We start from the raw sequence: 19630 nt of genomic DNA, 5'->3' as shown, positions 1-19630 counted from the left end.
TTAAAAAAACAGAAGTATGCGCAGCTCCATAAACCTACACAGCTATATCCTAAAAAATGTAGCTTTATATGCTTACATTAAAACCAAACTAATCGTCTAAAATGTATGACTTTTGTCCGTATAACTTTAAATACTATAACTCCTCAGTTGAGTATCCTCCCGTTCGATTTGTGGTCTGAGGCAGTTGCATAAGTCAAAGGTCAGTTTCGATATTCTGAAGTTATCCATCCAGTCCTTCTTAGTAAAAACTTTCTGTTCTTTTTTCCCTTCTATGTTAGCAGATTTTAAAAACAGTAAATGTATTCATTAAAAATGTAAACATCTTTTTTGGTTATTTTATCACACTAGTTCAAATGTTATGTTCCAATATTAAAGGAAAATTGTAATACTTCTACATTACATTGGAAAGGGGAGGGGGGGAGAGGGAGGGAAATTACTGAGATAGGCTAATGATTGGATTCATGTTGGCCCATGGTTGGTATATGGTTGGCCACCAACATTGGGCCAACGTTGGCCCAACCTTAGGTGTTACGTTGGCCCAACGTGGTTGTGCTGTCTGGGTGGTGTCTTACAAAAGACAAAAAATAAAATTTGTACCTGCCAGAAACCAACAAACACACTATTATAGTGTAATTCAATAAAATATAATCAGATTGTAATGTGAAACAGGTGACATATGGACTTTAAATGTTCTTTTTAAAGAACAGGTTTAATCTGGCTTTGTTTTAACACTGACACTCAGAAATGGGACAATGAAGTTCTATGTTATCGTACTCATAACCAGTACTACTGATACCAAAGTGGCTTTAAGTTTAATTTATACTTCCATGTAATGTCAAAATATAGTTATTTTATCTTTTTTTACCCCCAAAAATCCTGATGAGTGGTTACGAAAGGAATCGTGCTTGTGGCTCACAAAGTTTCAGCAGTTAAGATCACATTTTACTGACTTTATCACTTAATCTCCGGCAGAAAGGCCTTACTAAACATTGAACCCCCACCACCACCCAACACGCACACACACACTGTACATTTATGGACTACTTCAACACTAGAACCACAGCGGTTATTCTCATACCTACAACCTCCGGTACATTTTAAATAACATCTATATTAAAATGAAAGACAAACTATCGGAAACAACTCAAAAGTTTTATTCAAGCACATATCAACCATCTGCACAGCCGAAACGCCGTATTTAAATAAAGAATTAAACATAAAAGGGTTTAATTTCTAACTTATCGCATATAAAGCACTACTTAAAAAAATGAAAAACTATAATAAAATAAACATTTGAATGAACATATGATCGATCCTGCGTGTGTGTCACTCAGTGCAGCACAGAATCCAGGTTGAGCTGCTGCAGCCTGCAGCTTTGCAGTTTTCTGATCGAAATGTTTCTGTTGAAGCGCTGTGGCTATCTTCAAGATGAAATCTTTCCTACCTCATACAAAACAAAGGAATTGATGGCTGTCAGGTCCAGTAGCGATAACAACAGGCTTGTGTGTGTATGTATATTGGATTATATATATAAATGGAATATTGTAGGTTATATTGTAGGTTCCATGTACTCTAAACGGCGGTTCAAGTGTTAATGAAATGTAACTTTTAGATGTTCCACAAACACACACACACAAATATAAATACTAAGTAGTAAAACTTGTAGAAATTATATTTTATATAATTGTGTGTGTGTTGGAAAGGTAACCAGACAAACAAGTAACTAATGTGCGGCGTAATTCAGAATGTCAGCGGCAACACGTGAATTCATGTGTCTTGTTAAAGGTTTTTATCGTCATGGCAATGCCTGCAAGCTCTCCTCACGGTATTAAAAGTTGTTCTTTCCATAATTAATATGCAGACAGGCACATTTAAATATCCCCTCCCCTAAATCACTATGACTGCTGTAAGTTGCATTGTCACGGCCCGATTTGTCATCCTAAATCGTAACTACATACATGGGAACTGTCATGACTTGTCCATGTAAACACCGTCTTAGTCTGTCTCTTTAAACAATATGTTAGAACAAGGCAGTGTTATACTTGTACTACATGCATGATATACCTCTCTGCTGTTTCCTAACGTTACCAGCAGTGTTAATGAAGGAGCTACAGACACAGGCAGATCGGCAACTGGCATTTTCTGACTTGACTTGTTCTCAAGGAAACCAGGAACCAAATCAAAACAACAAGAGAAATCTGAAATTATTTAAGACATTTTAAAGTTGTAAAAAAAAGTTGTATAAAACACATATTAATGTTGAAGTACCAAAGCGCAACTCCGTCCTGAGATTCAGCAGCACACCATTGGATTGAAAATGTAAGCAAATACACATTCGAAACTAGTCGCGGTAAGCATTTTGTTATTCCACTTATGTTATCCTACTTAAATATCAAGCTAGATATACCCACGCAATATTAGGGTTCTCCCCAGGCCTTTTCAACCAAAATGGCTGTCGCCGCCCGGCTAAAAAAAACCCTACCCGCCCATCTTGCACATGCTACTGTGCCTTTAACAATAAAGATTGATTTCGCTTCAAGCAGACCGTAGTTGCGTGAACCACATGACAGTTGTGTCTTGACACAACATTTAACCAATCAGAGAGTTGAAGGGGCGGGTTTTCTGTGTTAAGCACTTTGAGAGGGTAAAACGTTAAAAACGACTGCTAAAAAAATAACCAATTATTTACAAAGCAAAAATAGTGACAATGAATGCAGAGGGTCAAAATAAGCCGGCGAACCGTGAATTAAAAAAAATTAAGATTTTTTTGGGGTATTATCATCCAGTCCATTTTTTGTCATATTATTGTACTGTAAGGTGATATATAGTGCACAATAGCTATGTATACTAATGTCAGTGTAATGGCATTATGGGGCAAATGGGAGCCATGACCGTACCGCCTTATAACCTGTTCTGCAGTATAAAGGGCCGCCTTATAATGCCTTATAAAGGGGAAGCACCATATATATGGCAATTAACTTCCACATTGAGTGCTTTTAAAGCCGATTGGATGAATATTTTCCTCATCTGGGTCGCTGACAGTGCAGTGATTACGCTGTGACTTGTGTAAACTGCGTAAACCACGTTGAACTCTTGAAGAAGGAGGAGTCCTGTGGTTTCTCAGGCTGCTGTTGCAAAGAAAGTTGGCGTGTCAGTATCGCAGGTGAGATTAATTTTGTTTAGGAATAAAAAAAAAAAACATTGGCTCATATTTTGAATTATGTATTTAACATTTAATTATAATGTGATGTGATTTAATTTTTTTTCCTTTCATTAAGAATCAATAAAGTTTGACTAAGGTCGTCTCAACTGCCTCTCACTTAATTGGGACAGACGTTATTTATGGCATGACTGCTGTGACACTGGAGTGTTGAGAAGCTTATAGAGTTTAAAATATAGAAAGTGCATTATAACATGGAATTTGTGCAGGAAAAAAATCGAACAGGTTGATGTTCGTTTCCAGAGACGTGCTCCTCTACGAGCATGTTGGTGCTGTTGGGTCTTCTTTGCTCCTGTAACAAGAAAAGGAATATTGGTGTCAGTAATGAGATTGACAGGTGTCAGTAATGGGAATATATAACAGTTAAACACCCACATCTGGAGTAACCATACATACTGTCCCCACCCCTGTCAATTGCTGAATCCTACAACCCCAGAAAAGATCCTGTACAAATGCAGCCAGTAAATACAGATTAACTGCAGCTAGTGATAGCAGATGCAGTTACAATATAAATATATTAGAATGTTTGTTCTTTACACCTTGCGCTCAGTTCACAGCAAGTTTCTTCATAAAATCGAAAAACGCTGAGGACGGCAGTTGTTTGGTCAAAACATGTTAGTTTTTTGTGTTTTTAACCTCGAAAATGAAATAATATGAACTAATAATTATTTGAACTTGATTCTTTGATGAGTGCGGACATCCGATGTGAGGGAGACAATATAAATATATAAAATCAGTAGGGCTTGGACAAAGATTCAAATTTTCAACATTTTCCTTTTAATAGGTTTTCCAGTCACTAGTATTATTTATAACAGAACAAAACATGTAAAAAACGTACATAATGAGATACCAATCAATGTTCACAATACAGCATCTTACTACACATTGATTCACGTTACAATCTTCTCTAATAGATGGAGATGCGAGTCGTGCTAAAAGTCAGGATAAGGAAACAAGCTAGACAATAAGAACTGTGTCTCTGTCCTATGAAATAGTGAATTCCGCAATCTGAAGCACATAGCATCTGGTGTACCTATACCCTATTCATCTTGGCCCCACCCACAACCATTTCTGTATCCTACAACCCCAGTACAGATCCTCAGGCAGTGAGCTGAGATGGAAAGCACGCACTCACGCGCTTGTCTCCTCCCTAGGCTCTGCAGGGTCTGGTTCCTCCACAGTCTCCTCGATGGTTTTATTCTCAAGACTATCCAACTGCCTCTGCTTGAGGTATGTGCTGAGCTTCTCCAGCATCTCAATGCATAAGTTGATCACCAGGGACAACCACGCCAGCCCGAAGAAGATCCAGACCGCCACAACCTGACTGTACCAAAACGGGTAGATAATGTCAGGGTTGTTTCCTACAGAGGTGGGCGCAGGGAAAGAAATAAATTTAAATAATTTAAATATCCAAAAAGCTTTGATGGTACAAACACATTGACAATTTAGGCAAACTTAAATCATGTTTCTAATCTTTTTCAACTCTGGAGATTCTTGAACCTGAAAAATCATAAATTTGCCTAACCTGTAACAGAACATGACTAGCTTTTGCAGGGTTGAGAGGATATAAAGGACTAAACATGGATGGCCATTTTATTTAAAGAGTAAGTAGTGTTCTAGTGTCTTACTCTTTAAAACAATGACCTGAAGTTCATAAAAAAAATTCCCTAGGATTTTTGAATTCCTAATAATTTCTTGAATTTGTATTTGCCGTGTTAATTTTTTCAGTGTCTCAAAAGCTAGTGATTTTATATCATAATGAATCTAATAGACAGTATCAAATCTTCAATTATTTTATCACTAAGTAATGAGTAATGACTTATGAATTCAATGTTGGTAATTCCTGTAGATTCTAAGACCCTTAAGCCTTTCTCACACTGGACGCATGCCGAGCGATGCAGGACTCAATCACTGGCCAGTCAGGAACCAGGAGTGAGTGTCTTTCATGTGGAAAACGCACTGGACAAGGAGTTCATTATTGCTGCACTTGGTGGAAATCTTTGAGTGAATTAAATTTGCTCAATTTGCTCACCACACGTCTGGTGTGAGAATGGCTTTTGTCAACATCTGTGGAAAATGATAAGTTCAACAGAATCTTTTCCATGTATTTTCATTGGCTGAAAATGATAACCGTCTGGAGGTACTGTCATATAAAGCAGCTTAAAGCAGCTTCCTTCCTGTTCATTCACGTAAATATTGTAGAGAGCGTCTTTCTGAATGGGTGGGAAGCCTAATTACCTGCAACATAATCCCCAAAGCCAATGGTAGCGAGAGTGATGAAGGTGAAGTAGAATGCCTCATGATAGTTCCAGTTCTCGAAGGTGTGAAAGGCGTATGTTGGGATGAAGATAAACATTGTCATGCCGATCAGGAAGGATATCCCGGCGATCGCAACTCGGGCCGTTTTCTGCAGAAATAGAACATCAAATACATATTATATTGCTATTCCTTGAAGTAAACTAGATTAATGAATGACATTTAATACATTTGCACCCATCACCTCACAGATATTTTGCTAAACGCAGGCTGTACAGTCCGCTTCTGAGATACACACCATGTACTTGAAGTAATTCATTATAAAAGCCATGCTGTGATATGTTATATATCCAGCAGGTGGACCTGGTGTATATACTTAGTGGTGTTTGATTAGAGTGTTACTACGTCTAATGTAAACAATAACAGGCAAAACTTAATACAGTCATTTATCACTTTTAACTATAACATTAGCTTGCCAGCCTTTTGGGCATTAGTTTAAGACAACCCCTACACCTAGAATGCTAAATGTTTAAAGGCTGCTTCATATCAGCTTGTGCGAGTGTTATTTGTCATTGGCCAAGGCAACAGAGACCTTGTGTTTTGGACAATTAATTGAGGTGCTAGCTGCAATGCACAGGCAGGGGCTCCAAATAGGCATGAGTGCAGTCTCAGGTACTGTCAGCCGCTGGATTATCCTGTATTTCTAGGGTACTGTACTGGTTAAGCAGGGGTGTTAATAATATTTTAAACTAGATAAACAGTCGCTGCTGGGTTGGTATATTTACCCTGCGATTGATCTTCTGTCCAATGTAAGCACTGGTTCTCTGCTCAATGGAAAGCATGAACTTGCCGAATCTGTTGAGTACCACCACGTTAAGAGGGATCCCGAACAGGGCGAAGAGCACACAGAACAGCTGACCACTAGTCGTGGTGGGGCTTATGTCTCCATAGCCTTTAACAACAAGAAGAAAAAGAGCAACTCAAGTCCATACTGAAGACCACCAGTGATAGAAAAGAGTACAGTTATCCAGAACCAGTATCTTTAAAGAATGAGCAGCTTCAAATGTTTTTTTTTTGTTTTTTTTAGTTTTGTGCTGATTAAGTGGGTCTTGTTGCAGTTACCCAGATAGATACTGTATTTTACAGTCCTTAAAGCAGTGGTGTGCAAAGAGGGGGGCGTGGGGAGTCAGTAAGGGGGGTGCAACTATGACTAATGGGGCAGTTCTGTACAGGATTTTTAAAGGATAGGACATTTTAAATAAATACATAAATGACAGTTAATTAGTCCAAGTTCTTACCTTTCAAATGAGCCATAACAATCGCTCTAGAATTTGTAGAACCGGAGAAAAGTGTAAAAAAAACCCACTGTTTAAACAGGTGTTTTTTTTCCCCCAGATTTAATGTAAATCACCTAGATTTAACCACAAAAATGCCAGATTTAGCTAAATATATAAATGTTAAAAAATAATTCTTAAAAGTTGTAGTGTAAGGCAGTTCTGGGCATTGGCTTGCATGTTAAAGGCTACGCACACAGGACGCAAATGTCACAAGCGAATAAAAAATAATTAAAACTATTGATTTAAATGGAGTAATGCACACAGCAAGCAAAGCGAGTGGCATGAATGAAGCGAGCAAACATAGAAATACATTTGTTTTATTTCTATTCGCGCTACGTGCTGTTCGCGTCGCAATGGACCAATCAGAAATAAGGTCAAAGTTAGTGGCTGTCAGACTGTCACTGTCTCACTCACGCAGAGATTACCACAGAAATAATAATAGAAAAAATGGACATCAATGAGAATTTAATTATAAACATCGAAAAATATAATGTTATTTATGATGCCAGTGTCAGTGGTAATGAAGACAATATAAAGAAGGACCCCACATGGCAAGAAATTGCAGAACAATTGGAAGTTGATGGTATGCTATCTCTCTTTATTTCACTTTAATTTTAGTCAAAGTGACAGAGAGCACCACACACTTGTTTTGTATTTCTGTAAAATGACGCTAATTTGTTTTAATAATGTTGATCAATAATGACATTAGCTGTTTAACAAGCCGGTGGTAATCCCCGAACTTTTTCATTTTTTTATGTTTTATTTATTTTATTTCATCTCCACAAAAGGAGCAAAAGGAGACAGTCTTTTCTTTTCATGACTAGCTACAGTTGTCGTTTTTTATGTAATTGTGCTGTATAAGTGTTGTTCGCTTCGCTGCTAGTGTGCATACTTTATTCGCCTCGAATTTGCTCGCTTGCATCGTTCGCACCATTCGTATGCTGTGTGCATAGCCCTTTAGCTTCAGATTTAGCCGGTAAAATATATATTTCTCTGTTAGGTAAAAGTGGAATCGCCAAAGTTTAAAAAAAAATAAGTTACATGTATTTTTTCACAGATTTATTTGTTAGAAATGTTAGCTAAATGTTGACTTGCGAAGTGTAAAAAAAAATATTTAAATTCACAGATTTATTTATTAGAAAACCAGATTTAAGAATCTGGACCCAACAAAATGTTTGCTAAGAAAGGGAGTCGGCATTTAAAAAGTTTGCACACACACTGCCTTAAAGTATACACCAAACAATAAAAAAAAGCTTTACATTGCTCCATGGTCCTGGAACCATCTTCAGTAAGAGCTTATCTCTGCAACATTTCAAGCATATCATTTTTTCATCTATTTTTTCAAGTTGCATACCCTAGTTTTGATTATATAACATTTTAACTGGATGATGTCTGGGTGTTCCCTTTCAATTTGAAGACGACTACCAACGACATTATGTATGGGATATGCCTGCCAATTGGGTGGCGAGCAGCCCTGTACATTGATTTGTTTATTTTATTTTAGAACGGGGTCCCCCTCCGCCCCTGTGTTATTTTGTATTTGTTTATTATGATTTAGTATTGTATTTATATGACGGCGAAACGCCACGGGTTGGGATATTGTTTTTGTTATTTATGTATTTAGGACGGCGTAGCCAATTTGTTTGTTTTGTTTAGCATGGATGGGTAGCCCCATCCACAGCACTTTAATTAATAAACTCGTGCAGATTGTGGCCGAGGGGTAATAGTATAATTACTAGCCAGCTAAACCCCTCGGCCACGGTATATAATCCTGCACCTCTCTGCGCTCGGGGTGGGTGTTAGAGAGGAGAGAGCGAGCGAGCAGAGAGACGGAGATTGAAAACAAAAACAAAACTAAAAGAAAACCTTAAGGATCAGTGAAGGCTATAGCCCAGCCTGATCGCGTTGTTTGTGTTTTTTTACCCTTTTATTTTGCTGAGCAAGAGGTGGTGGTCCCAGGTGGCAACTAAGTTTGGACCGCCAGACTGTGCAGCTGAACAGGAGCAGTGGAGGAAGGAGGGGGCTCCCATGTGTGGCGCCTGTGGCGAGTTTGGGCATGTCAGGGAGGACTGCCCTTACGGGGGACCCCCAGTATGAAGAGGCGTGGAACCAGGGTGGGGGATGCTACAGAGTGGTTCTGGGCAGTGGACCAGACCCGGCCATCTCCAGCACCCAAGAGGGAGGAGCCCGAACGTCCTGCGCCTGAGAGGGAGGAGACGGTGCGTCCACCACTGCCACCAGCAGAGGGAGAGTTCCTGCTGGTTCCACCTCCACTGCCCTGGGAGGACTGCGTGTCGCTCCCACCTCCGCCAGCAGAGGGAGAATACCTGCTGGTGCCACCTCCACCTCCATGGGAGGACGACTTGTTGCTCCCACCGCCACCAGCAGAGGGAGCATGCCTGCTGGTTCCGCCTCCATCGCCGCCACCAGCAGAGGGAGCATGCCTGCTGGTTCCGCCTCCATCGCCGCCACCAGCAGAGGGAGCATGTCTGCTGGTTCCGCCTCCATCGCCGCCACCAGCAGAGGGAGCATGCCTGCTGGTTTCACGGCTGCAGCCAGAAGGGGAGGAGCCCCTGCCGCCTTCGCAGCCAGAAGGGGAGAAGCCCCTACCGCCTTCGCAGCCAGAAGGGGAGGAGCCCCTGCCGCCTTCGCCAGGAGCAGAGCAGCAGGAGCTGCCTCTGCCTCCACCATAACCACCTGAGGGAGAGGAGCAGGAGCTGCCTCTGCCTCCACCACCACCACCTGAGGGAGAGCAGCAGGAGCTGCCTCTGCCTCCACCACCACCACCTGAGGGAGAGCAGCAGGAGCTGCCTCTGCCTCCACCACCTGAGAGAGAGGAGCAGGAGCTGCCTCTGCCTCCACCACCACCACCCGAGGGAGAGGAGCAGGAGCTGCCTCTCCCTTCACGACAGGATGGACCGGGACAGGAGGCTGGTGGTCCGCAGCCGCCCTTGCATAGGCTGCTGAGCAGAGCAAGGGGGAAAACTGCTGGGTCGCAGTGGCTGAGAAGAGGGCCAACCCTAGCACCACCGCTGGTCCTGGCTCCCCTCCTGCAGTCGCCTCCCGAGGATCCGCTGCCGCCGTCGCCTCCTGAGGGACCGCTGCCCCACTGTCGTGAATCGCCCGGGGATGCCAGTTCGCCACTGCCTGGGGATGCCAGTTCGCCACCGCCCAAGGATGCCTGCCTCGCACCGCCCAAGGATGCCTGCCTCGCACCGCCCAAGGATGCCTGCCTCGCACTGCTCAGGGATCACCTGGATCGCCTGGGGCTGCCTGTTGCTCCGCATCACCTGGGGCTGCCTTTTGCTCCACACAGGGTACAGGATACGAGGGAGAAGTGGAGCTCCTGCTGCCGCCTCCATGGCCAGGGGCTCCCCTCCCGAGTTCGCCTCCCAAGGGTCCGCTGCTGCTGCCGTCGCCTCCCGAGGGTCCGCTGCTGCTGCCGTCGCCTCCTGAGGGTCCGCTGCTGCTGCCGTCGCCTCCCGAGGGTCCGCTGCCACTGCTGTCGCCTCCCGAGGCTGCTGCCATCGCCTCCTGAGGATCCGCTGCTGCTGCCGTCGCCTCCCGAGGGTCCGCTGCTGCTGCCGTTGCCTGGGGTCGTTGAGGATCCTGCTTCGCCTGGGGTCATCGAGGGTCCTGCTTCGCCTGGGGTCACCGGGGGCTCTGCTTCGCCTGGGGTCGCTACACTGTGGCCAGAGCCCCATGAAGGGGAGTGGTCGGCCATGAAGAAAAGGGGGGAGGTCAGGAGACCAGCTCCCCCAGCCGCACTTTCGCGGCAGGAGAAACTGTGGTCAGAACCCCGCAAAGGGGAGCTGCCGGCCACGAAGAAAGGGGGGGGGGGGGGGTTGGAGGTCAGGAGACCAGCTCTCCCAGCCGCACTTTCACGGCAGGATAGCATGTGGCGGGAGCCCCGGAAACGGTGCACCGCGTCTTTTTGTTTGGAAATCTGCAGTATTTGGTGTCAGTTTATTTACGTTCCTGTTTCTGCCATGACGTCACCGCTGAGCCACCCTGTCACAGGTAGTTATCGCTGAGCTGCTGGTAGGCCCCTTCCTGGGATGACGCACTCGGTCCCGCCCACCGTGGGATTAAAGCCGTCATCCTGAGGAAGCCAGGCACACCCTTTGTACGTGGTGCCTGAGCATCCAGCATGCTACCTTGGCCCTCGAGAGAGGTGGCCTGCAGTATCTGCATGGCTTTTCAGCCCCGGATGAAAGAGAACAGGTTGGAGAGGACCACGAGGGCAAGTTCCTAGTCCTCAGTGGCCAGACCGTCAGCGACTCTTGGATCCCCAGAGTCCCTCTTCCATGAACTGTCCCAGGATCCCCAGATGGACATCTCCGGTGCACAGGCCTCCCGTAGCTACTCCCCATCCCCACAGACAAGAAGGGTGAAGCAGTCTAAACAGGCCAGGGACATTATGGACCTCAAGGCACAAATGGCCTATGTCCTGGAGCTCCTATCTCGACAGGCACCTGCAGCTCCAGCCGCCTCCTCCAGCTCAGAGGAACTTGCTGTCCGTGCGACACACATTCCCGGAGTGGTGAACTGGGCAGCGGACCTCCTCTCCAGGGAGGGTCCGCATCTGTTGGAGTTGCAACTCCACCCTCAGGTAGTGGAGCGCATTTTGGAACGGTTCGGGAAGGCGTAGGACGATCTCTTCCCCTCGGCGGAGACGACGCATTGCTTAGGCGGTCCACTCGGTGTCGACGGCCTAGAGCACGAATGGCGCAAAGCGTTTTTGTACGCTTTCCCGCCTATACCGCTGCTCCTGGCCTTTCTCAAAAGGTCCGGTTAGTGTAGGTGTCGGTTCTTCTAGTGGCTCCCAGGTGGCCCAGAAGAATCTGGTTCTCGACTCTATGCCAACTCTTGCAAGGCCACCCCTGGGAGATCCCGTTTCGCTTGGATCTCCTCAGCCAGGCGAGAGGCACTCTTTGGCACCCGGAACCAGGCAGGTTCCAGCTATGGGTCTGGCCCCTGTAAAGGACTGCTGGTTAGCCCTAGGGCTATCAGATGCGGTTGTGGGTACACTGTAGAACGCTAGGGCAGATTCCACTAGGTCGTTGTACCTTGGTGTTTGACCAGGAGTCATGACCCAGTCTCTTGCCTCATGCCAGTTATCTTACAGTTCCTGCAAGAGTTGCTTGAAGCTGGTAGGTCACCTTCCACTTTGAAGGTGTATTTAGCGTCTATTTCTGCATGCAATGCCCCCGTGGATTTGATATCTTCGGGCGCGCATTTTTTGGCTAGCCGATTCCTTAAAGGCGTGCAGCGATTCCGTGCTCCGAGGAGGACTGTTCTCCCCGAATAGAGCCTTGATATTGTACTGGAGGCTCTCACGAAGGCCCCGTTTGAACCCATACACTCCATAGAGTTGAAGTATCTGTCTATAAAGACAGCTTTCCTCGTTGCTATCACCTCTACTAAGCGGGTCAGTGAGCTGCAGGCGCTGTCGGTGCACAGCTCCTGCATGTGTATTAGGGACCAACCCTGCTTTTCTCCCCAAGGCGATCACAGCCTTCTACATTAATCAGTCTGTGGAACTGGAGTCCTTTTATCCACCCCCGTTTTCTTCAGAGGAGGATGAGAGATTGAATTTCATCTGCCCAGTGCGGGCATTGAGATGCTACATGGATAGGACAAGAGCTCTGCGTCGGTCTGACCAGCTCTTTGTCCGACACGGGACACGGACCCTAGGACAGCCCCTCTCTAAGCAGTGTCTGTCACATTGGATTGTGGACACAGTCTCGACTGCGTATGATGGTGCCGGCTTGCCCCCACCTGGGAGGGTAGCCGCACACTCTACTAGAGGGTTGGCTACATCTTGGGCCCTCTTCAGAGGGGCCTCGCTGTCCCATATTTGTACTGCGGCTAGCTGGGCTATGCCACATTCTTTCTCCAGGTTCTACCGCCTTAATGTGGTAGATCCTGCCCTGCCTTCATTAGGCACGAGGGTCCTTGAGGGTGTAAGCTCACATCGCTAACCCTGGGGTTATGCGGTTCTGATGCGTCCCTCATATGCTGCTGTTCCTTCTCCATCGCAACGGCTCTGGTATACATTATCCCATACATAATGTCGTTGGTGGTCGTCTTCTAATTGAAAGGGAACGTTAGAGAAGACAGCCACCAACTGCGAGGTCGCATCGGTCACCCTCACAGGTTCGATAGAAAAAGAGAAATGGCTTCCTCAGGATGACGGTTTTAATCCCTCGGCGGCGGAACCAAGTGTGTCATCCCAGGAAGGGGCCTACCAGCAGCTTTGATATAGAGAGCTATATATATATATATATATATATATATATATATATATATATATATATATATATACATACAGTGCCTATAGAAAGTCTACACCCCCTTGAACTTTTTTCACATTGTGTTGTGTCAGTGCCTCAGAGATTCATGCATTTAAATGAGGATTTTTTTCCACTTATCTACACACCATACTCCACACTGTTAAGGGGAAAAATGTTTTTATTGAGAAAAAAATGATATATTAAAAATACAAAACTGAAAGATCATAATTGGTTAAGTCTCCACCCCCCTGAGTTAATACTTGGTGGAAGCACCTTTGGCAGCAATTACAGCTGTGAGTCTGTTGGGATAGGTCTCTACCAACTTTGCACAGCTAGATTTGGCAATATTTGACCATTCTTCTTTACAAAACTGTTCAAGCTCCATCAAGTTCCTTGGGGAGCGTTGATGGACAGCAATCTTGGATTTAGGTTGGGGCTCTGAATGGGCCACTCAAGGACATTTACCTTTTTGTTCCTTAGCCACTCCAGTGTAGCTTTGGCTGTGTGCTTTAGGTCGTTGTCATGCTGAAAGTTCCTTGGTGAGCGTTGTGCGGGTGGTGATTTTTTGGGCTTGTTTTGGTCCTGTTAACCTTACCAATATCAAATTCCCATGTGGAAAGAGCTTTCTCTGAATCTGCTCTTCTCAAAGACGATACCCGAAACAGAATGGGACTGTGAAGGGGTACACCCCGCCCCTGTGTGCATATGTATTGTTTTGTATTTGTATTCTTTGTATTATTATTATTTAAAATGTATTGTTTGTGTGTAAAAACATGCCATTTTATTGTTATTGTTTGACAGCCTGGATAGGGTTAAAATGCCCCATCCAGATAAAATGGTGACAATGCGTGGTCAACAGCGAGCATTTTAGTGACAAACTGGCTGTTGACCACGCCTATGAGAACATGATGACAGCTTTGGATGAACATGGCTAGTGTGTTCAGAGGCGGAAGGAGATGTGAGTGAAAGAGAAACTAAAAAGCTTAATCATTACAATTTTTTGTGTGTGTTTAGTGTTTTGTTTTGTTAAACCTTTTGATTTATAATAAACCGGTGCAACAGCGCATTCACTCACATTTATTGTTGTCTGTCTACTTCCTGACCTGACATCACCACCAGCCAGCCTGGTCACAGGGACCAAAACTGCTTTCAAGTGTTATGTCAATACGATCAGGAGCTTTCGACTATGAATCAGCTGTAAATTCTGGCAGCCCCATCTGTGGTAAGATGCTTTTACCTAAGCTCAGGAGCTGATCTACTTGCCTGCCATTGACATACAGTGCCTTGCGAAAGTATTCGGCCCCCTTGAACTTTGTGACCTTTTGCCACATTTCAGGCTTCAAACATAAAGATATGAAACTGTAATTTTTTGTGAAGAATCAACAACAAGTGGGACACAATCATTATTGGATATTTCAAACTTTTTTAACAAATAAAAAACTGAAAAATTGGGCGTGCAAAATTATTCAGCCCCTTTACTTTCAGTGCAGCAAACTCTCTCCAGAAGTTCAGTGAGGATCTCTGAATGATCCAATGTTGACCTAAATGACTAATGATGATAAATAGAATCCACCTGTGTGTAATCAAGTCTCCGTATAAATGCACCTGCAATGTGATAGTCTCAGAGGTCCGTTTAAAGCGCAGAGAGCATCATGAAGAACAAGGAACACACCAGGCAGGTCCGAGATACTGTTGTGGAGAAGTTTAAAGCCGGATTTGGATACAAAAAGATTTCCCAAGCTTTAAACATCCCAAGGAGCACTGTGCAAGCGATAATATTGAAATGGAAGGAGTATCAGACCACTGCAAATCTACCAAGACCTGGCCGTCCCTCTAAACTTTCAGCTCATACAAGGAGAAGACTGATCAGAGATGCAGCCAAGAGGCCCATGATCACTCTGGATGAACTGCAGAGATCTACAGCTGAGGTGGGAGACTCTGTCCATAGGACAACAATCAGTCGTATACTGCACAAATCTGGCCTTTATGGAAGAGTGGCAAGAAGAAAGCCATTTCTTAAAGATATCCATAAAAAGTGTCGTTTACAGTTTGCCACAAGCCACCTGGGAGACACACCAAACATGTGGAAGAAGGTGCTCTGGTCAGATGAAACCAAAATCGAACTTTTTGGCAACAATGCAAAACGTTATGTTTGGCGTAAAAGCAACACAGCTCATCACCCTGAACACACCATCCCCACTGTCAAACATGGTGGTGGCAACATCATGGTTTGGGCCTGCTTTTCTTCAGCAGGGACAGGGAAGATGGTTAAAATTGATGGGAAGATGGATGGAGCCAAATACAGGACCATTCTGGAAGAAAACCTGATGGAGTCTGCAAAAGACCTGAGACTGGGACGGAGATTTGTCTTCCAACAAGACAATGATCCAAAACATAAAGCAAAATCTATAATGGAATGGTTCACAGATAAACATATCCAGGTGTTAGAATGGCCAAGTCAAAGTCCAGACCTGAATCCAATCGAGAATCTGTGGAAAGAACTGAAAACTGCTGTTCACAAATGTTCTCCATCCAACCTCACTGAGCTCGAGCTGTTTTGCAAGGAGGAATGGGCAAAAATTTCAGTCTCTCGATGTGCAAAACTGATAGAGACATACCCCAAGCGACTTACAGCTGTAATCGCAGCAAAAGGTGGCGCTACAAAGTATTAACTTAAGGGGGCTGAATAATTTTGCACGCCCAATTTTTCAGTTTTTTATTTATTAAAAAATATCCAATAAATTTCGTTCCACTTCATGATTGTGTCCCACTTGTTGTTGATTCTTCACAAAAAATTACAGTTTCATATCTTTATGTTTGAAGCCTGAAATGTGGCAAAAGGTCGCAAAACATCACAGGAACTTGTTTAGAGCTAATAAAAAAGGGGAATCACTAAATTTGATGTACTTGACTTATAATTATATCAGAACATGTATTCTGTCTCGTGTTTCTATATATATATATATGTTTTTACAACATTTATAAATATCAAGAAACAAGTATTAGCATATACTATTTCATGAACTAAATGTATTGGGTACGCTTTTTTCCTTATTACTGATAATAATGGAATGTATATATTTTTCATAAATATTTATTTTGAGAAAATAAATCGAGAGTAGTGTCCATTATTGTTTATAAAGACCTTGAGAATAAACATGTATTATGTCATTGCAATCACTCAGGTGAAACAATGTTGTGTGATCTGACATCAATACTTTTCAATAAAACTTTCAGGAAGTATTATAAGGTCCCTCGGGTCATAGAATAACACATTTTTATACATGTGTCTCTAAGCAGAATACATAATAAAAAAATACTAAACTTAAAAAAATAATAAGTGGAAAGTTTGTATGGTTTCTGAAGTACTTTATAATGTTCCAAAGAGTGTTCTGAAAAAAAGGACACCGTTTCTAAGATGCTACTGTAAAAAATAGATTTTTAGTGATTTTTTTTAATAGGAAGAGAGTCAACTAAAGCCAAAAACAGCATCCCACTGAAAAATGCTTGGTCAACCGAACAAGCAAGATGGGCTGAATGGCCTCCTCGCGTTTGTAAACTTTCTTATGTTCTTATGTTTAAGAAACTTTACATGTGTTACGTATGTGTATGGCAGGCAGGTAGAACTGAAGAGCAGTGATAAGAAGTGATCCTCTTCCTACTCACCTATGGTTGTGACAACAGTGGCACTAAACACAGCTGAAGTGCTGAATTGCCAGAAGCCATGGAGTGTTCGGTTCCCTCTAAAGACGACCCCACTCTTGTACGCCCAGATTATTTCCTGTAGGCAGAGAAAAGAAAAGAACAGCACCATCCTTTTACTTTCACTGTTCCTCCATTGAAAACAGATTTTGGTATTGCTTCTCTTGCATATCACCCAGTTCACAGAATACTTTACCTGATGATGTAAGATTAAAGACAGCTCATTCTCTTTCTTAAGATGTTAGCTGTCACAGTAATTGCTTATTGCTGCTGCTGCCATTACTATGATATGTTTTCATCTTTGTTCGTTGTGTAAGGTATGGAAGGTTTCTGCGAGGAATTGTTTGTTTGATGTATCGTAGGCTGCACATGGAAATACCTTGTAGTTTTTCCTGGTTAGAGATAGTGTGTGCTATATTATTTGTGACTTGTGGCCAATCTTAATAAAGTCGACTAAAAAAATGTAACGACTTCACTGAATCTCAAGTGGCAAAACATAACATGACTCACTTTAACAATCAGATTACTAATACAGACAAGGAATGACTACATATTAAGCGTGGCTATTATCAAATAAAAAATGTTCAACCCGTCTGAAGAGATGAGATCATGTAGCACAGTAAGGTAGGAAACACCTTTTGCTTTAAATAATTACTATGCCAAATGTTAAGATATTATACTGTATATTTCACTATTGTCATGTAACCACCAAATCAAAGCTTTAGAAAGATTAGGTTTAAAATGAAAAGTTTATGAAAAAACACTTAAATTCATTAATCAGACCTTCCTCTAGAATTAACTTCAGGAGACCTTTGTAAATGATCTAAAAGTGCTAATGCCATTTCTAACAATCAAAAAACACTCAGAGAATACACATAATGCAAGGGTTGTCAGAGGAAACTTTAGAGCAATCACTGGTTCAATTCACAGTCCAAAACAGTCATAAATTCTGAGATAAAACTAAAACAGTAATTAATCTGATAAAAACAGTAGCAAAACATTTTTGAAATTATTTAATAATACACTGAGAAAAAGCAAAACAAAGAATGTTACAAATTTAGAAACTCCCTTTAGTACCCTAAATAACTCAATTGAACCAATGTACATCTTCTTGGTCTTAATCGACAATTTTTTCAATGATACCTATAAAACCTTGAGGACTCTAGACCTCTACAACCAGATTTGTGCACCCCTGCTGGCTTCCAAAAGCAAGCCCGAATAACACTATAGCTGTCTGTCCCCTTTTTAAAGACTAACATAACATGAAAACCCCTTTGGAATTATGGGTAAAACTCCACTGTGAGGTATTAATAAAGATTAGCACAATAACTGTTGGTTGGCAACAACAGGGGAGAGGGAAAGAAGACAGCACAGAGTAATGGGATCAGCCCTTTGGTGGATGAGTATCAAAGTGATACGAGAGCGTGCCTGTTTAAGTTTAATCCATGTGTCAGTAATGATTGGATCAAAAGCAACTTCTGTAATATTGCTGTTCGGTTGTCTTTAGGAAAAGCAGCTAGCTGACCAGAAGTTTGGTTGTATCTTTTCAGATTCAACGCTTTCTGTCTTACCTGGGCAAAGTTTTCCAGCGCATGCTGTTCGATGCAGCTGAATTGTTCCAGTAATTCTACCTTCTTTCTATCAAAAATCCGAGAGTTTTCCTCCAGTTGATTCCCTTCCAGGTACCAGAAAATAGCACCACCAGCAAGAACATACACCACGTAGATTAAACTGAGGACCACGGTGGTGGGGATCTGAAACTTCAAGGACACCATGTTCCCAATGAGCTGAGGCAGGCGTTGAATCTAAGAGGGACTGGGGCAAGCACAACATTTATTTATTTTGCAAACTACGGCAGTCAAATTGCTTTACATCACTCAAAGAAAAACCTTTCGACAACTTAACTTTCATGCAAATAGATTGGGAGTTATCCAAAGGTCGGAGTAGAAAGGGAAATATGTTGTATCTATGTAGCACCACCAAACCAGACTAGGATGTGCTTCTTTTGAGTTCATAAAGGTGTATTCTCTTAAAACACTCGTATTGGTGCAAAAGGCTTTAAAAACACCAAATGGTTTCAGTGATTAAATGCAGTCCAACTATTTAATTTAATTGCCTATATCTATGCCTTAAATAGTTGGAATCCATTTAATCTAGAAATTATATATTATGATATTAAAATAAAAGAAAATACCGTTTGTATCCAGTTATGTAAATTGTACAAGGTCAAATGTATTACAAATGACACTTAATATTCTGTAGTGCAAAGGTAAATAGATGGCAAAAACCAGCAAGATCCAGCAGTACATAACAAATGTAAAGTATGTGAACAACTCATCAAACATACGCAATAGCTCCTTTATAGCTCATTCTTTAAAAGTAGCATACATACTAGATATCAAAAGCATTAAACCCCATCACCACAGTATGATGACAACCAGCACTATTTGGGTCATTGAGTAATTTACTCTACAATTTAGACACTGTGAGTAAAATGTATTTTGAGTGTGTAAAATGCAACATTACCTTGAAGTCACGAGTACGTTCAATAAATACTGTACTTCCTTTAATGTTAACTTATGGAGTATGCATTAACTACAACCTTACATTTAAACTGTAATGTTACTTTGAACTACAGTACAAAAACTTGGTCTTACAATAAAAACAAAAAGAACAATTATTCGTATTTGCTTTACTGACCTTGGACAATATGGCTGTGAAGCCAGAAACAGATTTATTTTAAATTCCAATGATGCAGATGGAATATACTTAACAAAAGGCCTGCATGCACACACTATATATTTATAAAGAAACAATAA

The 19630-nt window shown here is 42.5% G+C and overlaps 1 protein-coding gene across 1 annotated transcript; it reads right to left on the bottom strand.

The window, feature by feature from the left end:
• Positions 1-1124: 1124 nt before the first annotated feature.
• On the bottom strand, positions 1125-18612 carry LOC117402873 (potassium channel subfamily K member 17-like). The gene is made up of 6 exons (XM_059024561.1): positions 18383-18612; positions 16776-16890; positions 6262-6428; positions 5459-5627; positions 4356-4581; positions 1125-3512 (listed from the first exon to the last, which is right to left on the bottom strand). The coding sequence occupies exons 1-6, from the start codon at positions 18584-18586 to the stop codon at positions 3476-3478; spliced, it is 918 nt and encodes a 305-aa protein (XP_058880544.1). The 5' UTR covers positions 18587-18612; the 3' UTR covers positions 1125-3475.
• Between the last annotated feature and the right edge of the window lie 1018 nt (positions 18613-19630).

This window comes from Acipenser ruthenus, chromosome 5 (genome assembly GCF_902713425.1).
Source record: "Acipenser ruthenus chromosome 5, fAciRut3.2 maternal haplotype, whole genome shotgun sequence".
NCBI lineage: Eukaryota > Metazoa > Chordata > Actinopteri > Acipenseriformes > Acipenseridae > Acipenser > Acipenser ruthenus.
This window is presented reverse-complemented; position numbering and strand designations above follow the sequence as displayed.

Bases quoted from the DNA above. Each gene is read 5' to 3' on its own strand.
- LOC117402873 (XM_059024561.1), bottom strand. From the start codon at position 18,586: ATGGTGTCCTTGAAGTTTCAGATCCCCACCACCGTGGTCCTCAGTTTA. The intron at 16,891-18,382 runs GTAAGACAGAAA...CTCTGCCTACAG, and splicing joins CGCTGGAAAACTTTGCCCAG to GAAATAATCTGGGCGTACAA. The intron at 5,628-6,261 runs GTAAATATACCA...CTATTTCTGCAG, and splicing joins GACAGAAGATCAATCGCAGG to AAAACGGCCCGAGTTGCGAT.